General features: G+C 37.1%; 1 protein-coding gene across 1 annotated transcript; it reads left to right on the top strand.

The window, feature by feature from the left end:
- Nucleotides 1–540: 540 nt before the first annotated feature.
- krt18a.1 (keratin 18a, tandem duplicate 1) lies at nucleotides 541–5,900 on the top strand. Its single transcript, XM_077710560.1, has 7 exons — nucleotides 541–1,031; nucleotides 2,806–2,888; nucleotides 3,755–3,911; nucleotides 4,410–4,574; nucleotides 4,657–4,782; nucleotides 4,997–5,217; nucleotides 5,299–5,900. Exons 1-7 carry the CDS (start codon nucleotides 627–629, stop codon nucleotides 5,414–5,416), a joined length of 1,275 nt encoding a protein of 424 aa, XP_077566686.1. The 5' UTR covers nucleotides 541–626; the 3' UTR covers nucleotides 5,417–5,900.
- The last annotated feature ends 634 nt before the right edge of the window (nucleotides 5,901–6,534 follow it).

Genomic DNA, 6,534 nt, shown 5'->3' with positions numbered 1-6,534 from the left:
TTGCTAAATGCAATAGAAAAATGACGTGTGTTATTAAGAAATCTTCCTTAATCCCGTAAATGTGAACATATCATATGTCACTAGATGTATGGGAAAGCTATAGTGAAGAAAATGAAATACATAAACACACAAAAAAATAAGTATTTTAAGAAAAACAATTACTATAAGAAAGTTGCAGTAAAAACATAAACATTTGGAGACAAAAAATTTTAAAAAAAGTATTTTCAGGACTAAATTTTCCAGTTTGAATTACTAATAATTCTAAAAAAAACTAAAAAATTATAAATAAAAAAAGTGTTGGTCATTCTTTTTAATTAATATTAAAATTTCACTGTAATCAAGTAATGAATAAAACTATATTATGTATATAATTTCCTCTAAAGTTTGTACAATATGACGAATAGAAAAGAGCAAAAGGCAGTCAAAAAGCAACGCTGTGGTTAAAGTTAGTGGAAAAGTAGGCGGTAACGAAGACAGAGGGGCGTGGCTTAAGGGGTGGGCCCGAGGGCCCAAAAGGTTTATATAGTTTAGCGGCTTCCCCTCTCTTTCTCCCTTGTGTCTGTGAGTTCTCACATCAGCCAGTCTAGCCTGTGCCTCTCTGTCTCCCTGTGTGACTTTATCCAGCAATGATGCAGACTTCCAAGCAAACTACCTATTCGGTGCGTACCCAGTCTAGTGGCAAAGGTTCTGTATACAGGGCCCCAACTATCCACGGTGGGGCCGGGGGGAGCCGTGTCAGCATCTCATCAAGTGTGCGTAGTGGTTTGGGATCAAGTATGTCCCAGGGAGGATCAGGAGGCTTCTCCAGCAGTATCCAGGTGAGCGGTAGTGGAAGCAACATTACAGGGAATGAGAAGTTCGCCATGCAGAACCTCAACGACCGCTTGGCCAACTACCTGGAGACAGTCCGGAGCCTGGAACAGGCTAACCAGAAGCTGGAGATTAAGATCAAGGAAGCCATGGCTAAGAGTGGACCAGACTTCAGAGACTACAGCAAGTACCAGGTCATCTTGGATGATCTTAGGAGAAAGGTGAGGATGGCTTTTGGGGATGTGGTTCATGTCTATGTTAGCTAAGTTTAAAGTATGTGGTGGGTTGGATGGGGTGGAATGAATGAATGAATCACAGAGAGTCAGATATGACTAGAGAATAATAGTGAGTTAGGTTTAGCCAATCATTAATCAGTAGTCAGTGTTAAATCATCGACAGTAAATACCTAGTGGACAGAGTTCTTTGGCTTCCTATACGTCTCTATCCAGTCCCCCCTACCCCTCCACCTCCTGTTTTTCTAGGGGCCAGAAATAAGGGCCTCAACCAGAAATATGGAGAAAGGTCACGTAGGGCGGAATATTAAGAAAGAAAAACATATGGATAGTTTTTAGGGACAATAAGCTTTGGCTATGTTTTCAAATTCACCCTTTTTAACAATTTTATTGACTGATGTTGTGTATAAATGTTATATTTTAACTGTCTTTGTGCTTTTTGATAAACATTTTGTACCGTTTAAGAAATAATATGGAGTATACAAAAGGTAATTAGAACATGTGATGATGAAAATGCATCTTATAATTAAAAACATTGAAAAAAAACTATTAAAATGAAGGAAAACTGGATTGAAATTGCTTCTACATTATCATAACGATGGGTGTGGTGATAATGGAGTTTATCCTTACTATCTATGGAGAGTAGGCGGAGTACGCCCTTGATTACTTAACAGCCAATCACAGGGCTCAACATTCTAGTTAATTTTTAAACTCAATCCAGTGAGAAAAAGCCTTACAGTGGGATGGAAAATAATGGGATTGCAGCCTAAGACCGAAAATGGGCGTCAGCAACATATTTATGTACATATATATATATTTCATTAAATTTATAAGACCTTCTCAAATATTTACATAGTCAAACATGGCATCACATTGTAGATGAAAAATATTGTGCCTAAGGTACTGTTGGTGGGATAAAAAAAACTATTTCAACAGTTTTTCCACCCCCATCTGTATAAACAGACTTTAACGTCAGCAAAAACCGCAAGGCACTAAAGACATCGGCCAATTGCAAACATACATAAACACACAGCACCCTGACCTCCATTACTACCTTGCTTATGCAAATGTCATATGCTATCACGCTATTGGTCTAAATATGTTTGCAGCAGGCCTGGGAGAAGTTGACTCGGTGGCAGTTTCTCATTGGCTATTGGGCTTTTCACATGTTTCTCATATTTATCTAATGTACAGAGGCAAAAGTAAATAGTGCGAACTATATCTGATTAAATATACATTTAGTAAGTCTAGATTTTCACTTACTTTCTCTTTGTATTTAAAAGATATTTCTTTAACTTATCCCAAAACAGTTATAAAATCCCAGAAAGTTAATAAAGCACTTTAAACCATTGTTATATTTCGTAGCCTAGCCTTTACAATAATCGGAATTATTATAAAAACCAGTTCAGTAAAGCTTAAAAGAACTTTTTTTTCATTATATTAAGTCTTGATAAATAAAACATTAATATCTACACTAGTTTATCTTGTTTAGGGAAATAAATAAATATTTTTTAATAAGTTAACTACAATCTTACAAGGAAGTGAAAGCTACCATTTACCAACAAAATATTTTTAGTTACTTGTTATGAGAGTAAGCACAAAAAGAACTAAATTAATAAAATTCAATGCCCGAAAGTTCCCCACCCATATTGTCCTTAAAAGCCTTTCAGCGTGAATGTCAACGGATATCTCTTTTGTTCCTCTTCCTATTATCGGTTTTCAAATTATTAAATAGCGTTCCTCTTTTGTAATCCTGTCGCAGGTGTTTGATGCCACCATGGACAATGCCCGCCTGGTACTCAACATTGACAATGCCCGCTTGGCAGCCGATGACTTCAGAGTGAAGTAAGTCACGATTGTTTTTGTGAAAATGGCAACCTGATGCCAAACAGCTGCAGGCACGCCCTGACTGCTAAATGGCTTTAAGAATGAATACATCTCTATTGTTATCTAACGATTACCGTATTTTCACGACTATAAGGCGCACTTAAGTCTTAAATTTTCTCCAAATAGATAGTGAGCCTTATAATCCAGTGAGCCTTATATATGGAAACTACAGAAAACCAAAAATGAAAAACCACCACTGTCGGGTATTAAAAAAACACAAATGCTTGAACTAAAACAATACTGTTAAATATACAGATGCCACATTAGTTTACAACATCTTCCATTATATAGCTCCTCCCCCACTGCAAGATTTTCTACAAAAAAATCCAAAACATCAACAATGGCTGACTGTGTAGTGAGTGCTTCATACCTGGAAAATCAATAGCAATTACCGTATTTTCACGACTATAAGGCGCACTTAAAAGTCTTAAATTTTCTCCAAATTAGACAGTGCGCCTTATAATACAGTGCGCCTTATAATACAGTGCGCCTTATAATACAGTGTGCCTTATAATACAGTGCGCCTTATAATACAGTGCGCCTTATATATGGAAAAAATGTCATTCATTGAGGGTGCGCCTTATAATGCGGTGCGCCTTATAGTCGTGAAAATACGGTATTTATCATTTCTACATCATTGTCACATTGTGATATTACAGACAGAATGCGATTTTTATTTCAATACAAAATGTTTTTGATACAGACTTATCAGCAATGGAAATAAGGCACAATTGTTTTCAGTTAAGCGAAATGGGTTGAATTTCGGACTTTGACCTATTTTTATTAGTATGTCTTTCTCAAATAACCAAGTGTCTTATGATTAGATTCGAGTCTGAACTGGCAATCCGCCAATCTGTGGAGGCTGATATTGTTGGTCTGAGGAAAGTGATTGATGACACCAACATGAGTCGTATGAACCTTGAGAGCGAGATCGAAACCCTGAAGGAGGAGCTAATCCACCTTAAGAAGAACCACGATAACGTGAGTTGATCTTTAAAAATTACTTTTTTCAGACTCTTCCAAATAAACAAACATTTTCAGAAAACTGTTTTGCGAATTATGCTCTTAAAGAATGACTCCTGCCATTTGATTAATACACAAACCCTATTAAAGTACTATAGTATGTATTTTCACCAACACTAAGTCACACCAAAAATCAAAACACATGTTTGGCAATACTTGTATGGACATTCTCTAGTCCACCACAAAAAAAAATACTTGTAACATACTAAACAGATTCCAGTATGCTTTGGAATATACTCCGAAACTTTAAATGTAAATGTATTGTGAAAGAAATCTGAATCTGATCTGGTATGTAGGGTGTATTTTGTAAAACCAATCACAATTATACAATCCAAACCTTTGCTAGTATTACTACAGATACATCTTTTATGTATTCTCTTAGATAACAACAACTTCTATGAAAGAAACAATGTTCTGCATACATTTTCACAAGTGAATTTCTACTTCTTTTTTCAGGAAGTAATGTTGCTCCGTAGCCAGATCGCCCAATCCGGAGTCCACGTTGACGTTGATGCTCCTAAAGGACAAGACCTCGCTCAAATCATGTCCGAGATAAGAGCTAAGTATGAGAAGATGGCCCAGAAGAACCAAGATGAACTGAAAGCCTGGCATGAATCTCAGGTAATTTATTAAACAATAAATTACGACTATACCATTCCCCCTTTTCCCCAATTGTAATCTTACAATCAAATCTTGATTTCAGATGACAGAAGTACAAACCCAGGTCACAGTAAACACAGAGGCCTTGAAAAGTTCCCAGACAGAGTTGAATGATCTACGCAGACAGCTCCAAACCTTGGAGATCGAACTGGAGTCCCAAAGGAGCTTGGTGAGAAGCGAATACACTTCACACTTCACTAATTTTAACACAACGCTTATCTCAGCTCCCTGAAAATGCCCAACTCAGCATGCACACATGGACTTTGTTGGTATAAGCTTTAAACACGGCTGACCTGTTACTTATGGTGTTGTCATCAGTCAGCTGTTTTTTTTCTGTTTTCACATATTAACCTCTTCATATTGTTACCCTTCCTATTTTACAGAAAGGATCTCTTGAAGGCACATTGAGGGATACAGAGATGCGTTACAACATGGAGATCGATTCTCTTAACAGCGTCCTTTTAGGTTTGGAGTCTGAACTCACACAGCTACGTAACAGCATCCAATTGCAGACCCAAGACTATGAAACACTGCTTAACATGAAGATGAAGCTAGAGGCTGAGATTGCTACATATAGAAGGCTGCTGGATGGTGGAGATTTCAAGTGTGTAGATTATCCCACATAGAAACATTCTTTGGGGGAGTTGAACTGTTGGATTTGATATATTTCTGTTTTTCTCTTCAGGCTTATAGACGCTCTGGAAGAGCAGCAGAAATCGGTAAAGACCAAGGTCATGACAGTGACACAGACCCTGGTAGATGGCAAGGTTGTGTCCTCCAGCACAGAAACCAAGAACCTTTAAGAACCTTAGGAAGCCATTAAGTATTTGCAGCAATAATAATAACAACAATAAATTCAATTGGGCTATATTTGATGTTTTACTCCAATTGGCTGGAAGCTTCTTAGTTTAAAAAGTAACTAACCCTTAAATTTGTAAAGACTGCTGTGATTATCTTGACTTCTTTAGAACAACAACCCCCCACAGGCTGACTGAATCAAAAACTGGACCAGAAGAAAATCATCTGTTATTTATTTCATCACAGACATTCTGCTATTTATGTGTTTGTATGCTGGCCTGCAGATGTCTTCTCATGTTATGAGACGAGAGTGGAGGGATGTTTTTTTTTTTTAAATAAATAGCCAAAACTAAGGCCATTAATGGTGAAAATACATATCACTTTTTTGACATCCTTGTTTTTTCTCCAAGTCCAGTTTAGTGTATCTGTCTGTCTGTCTGTCTGTTGTACTGTGAGGTTAAGACATATCAATAAAATTCATTCCAGGGATTGCTCTGTCAACTGTCTTTATTCAGGAATGTAAAACTCCATCGTGGATGGTAGCCATTTATTCGCATATTTTCAAATACCGTATTTTCACGACCATAAGGCGCACCCGCGATGAAGGACATTTTTTCCATATATAAGGCGCACTGTATTATAAGGCGCACTGTATAAGGCACACTGTATTATAAGGCACACTGTATTATAAGGCGCACTGCATTATAAGGAGCACAGTCTACTTGGGAGAAAATTTAAGACTTTTAAGTGCGCCTTATAGTCTTGAAACAACGGTAATTGCTATTGACTTCCAGGTATGAAGCACTCACTACACAGTCACCTCTAGAGCCAGCCATTGTTGATGTTTTGGATCTTTTTTGTATAAAATCTTGCAGTGGGGGAGGAGCTATATGATGGAAGATTTTGTAAACTAAGATGGCATCAGCATATTTAACAGTATTGTTTCAGTTCAGGCGTTTGTGTTTTTTTAATATCCGACAGTGGTGGTTTTTCATTTTTGGTTTTCTGTTTTTTCCATATATAAGGCGCACTGAATTATAAGGCGCACTGTCTATATTGGAGAAAATTTAAGACTTTTGACTTTTAAGTGCGCCTTATAGTCGTGAAAATACGGTACTAATGA

This window comes from Stigmatopora nigra, chromosome 1 (genome assembly GCF_051989575.1).
Source record: "Stigmatopora nigra isolate UIUO_SnigA chromosome 1, RoL_Snig_1.1, whole genome shotgun sequence".
In the NCBI taxonomy this organism is placed as follows: domain Eukaryota; kingdom Metazoa; phylum Chordata; class Actinopteri; order Syngnathiformes; family Syngnathidae; genus Stigmatopora; species Stigmatopora nigra.
This window is presented reverse-complemented; position numbering and strand designations above follow the sequence as displayed.

Coding starts and splice junctions, on each gene's coding strand:
- krt18a.1 (XM_077710560.1), top strand. CDS start 627: ATGATGCAGACTTCCAAGCAAACTACCTATTCGGTGCGTACCCAGTCT. Junction 1,032..2,805: donor TGGATGATCTTAGGAGAAAG/GTGAGGATGGCT, acceptor ATCCTGTCGCAG/GTGTTTGATGCCACCATGGA. Junction 4,783..4,996: donor TGGAGTCCCAAAGGAGCTTG/GTGAGAAGCGAA, acceptor CCTATTTTACAG/AAAGGATCTCTTGAAGGCAC.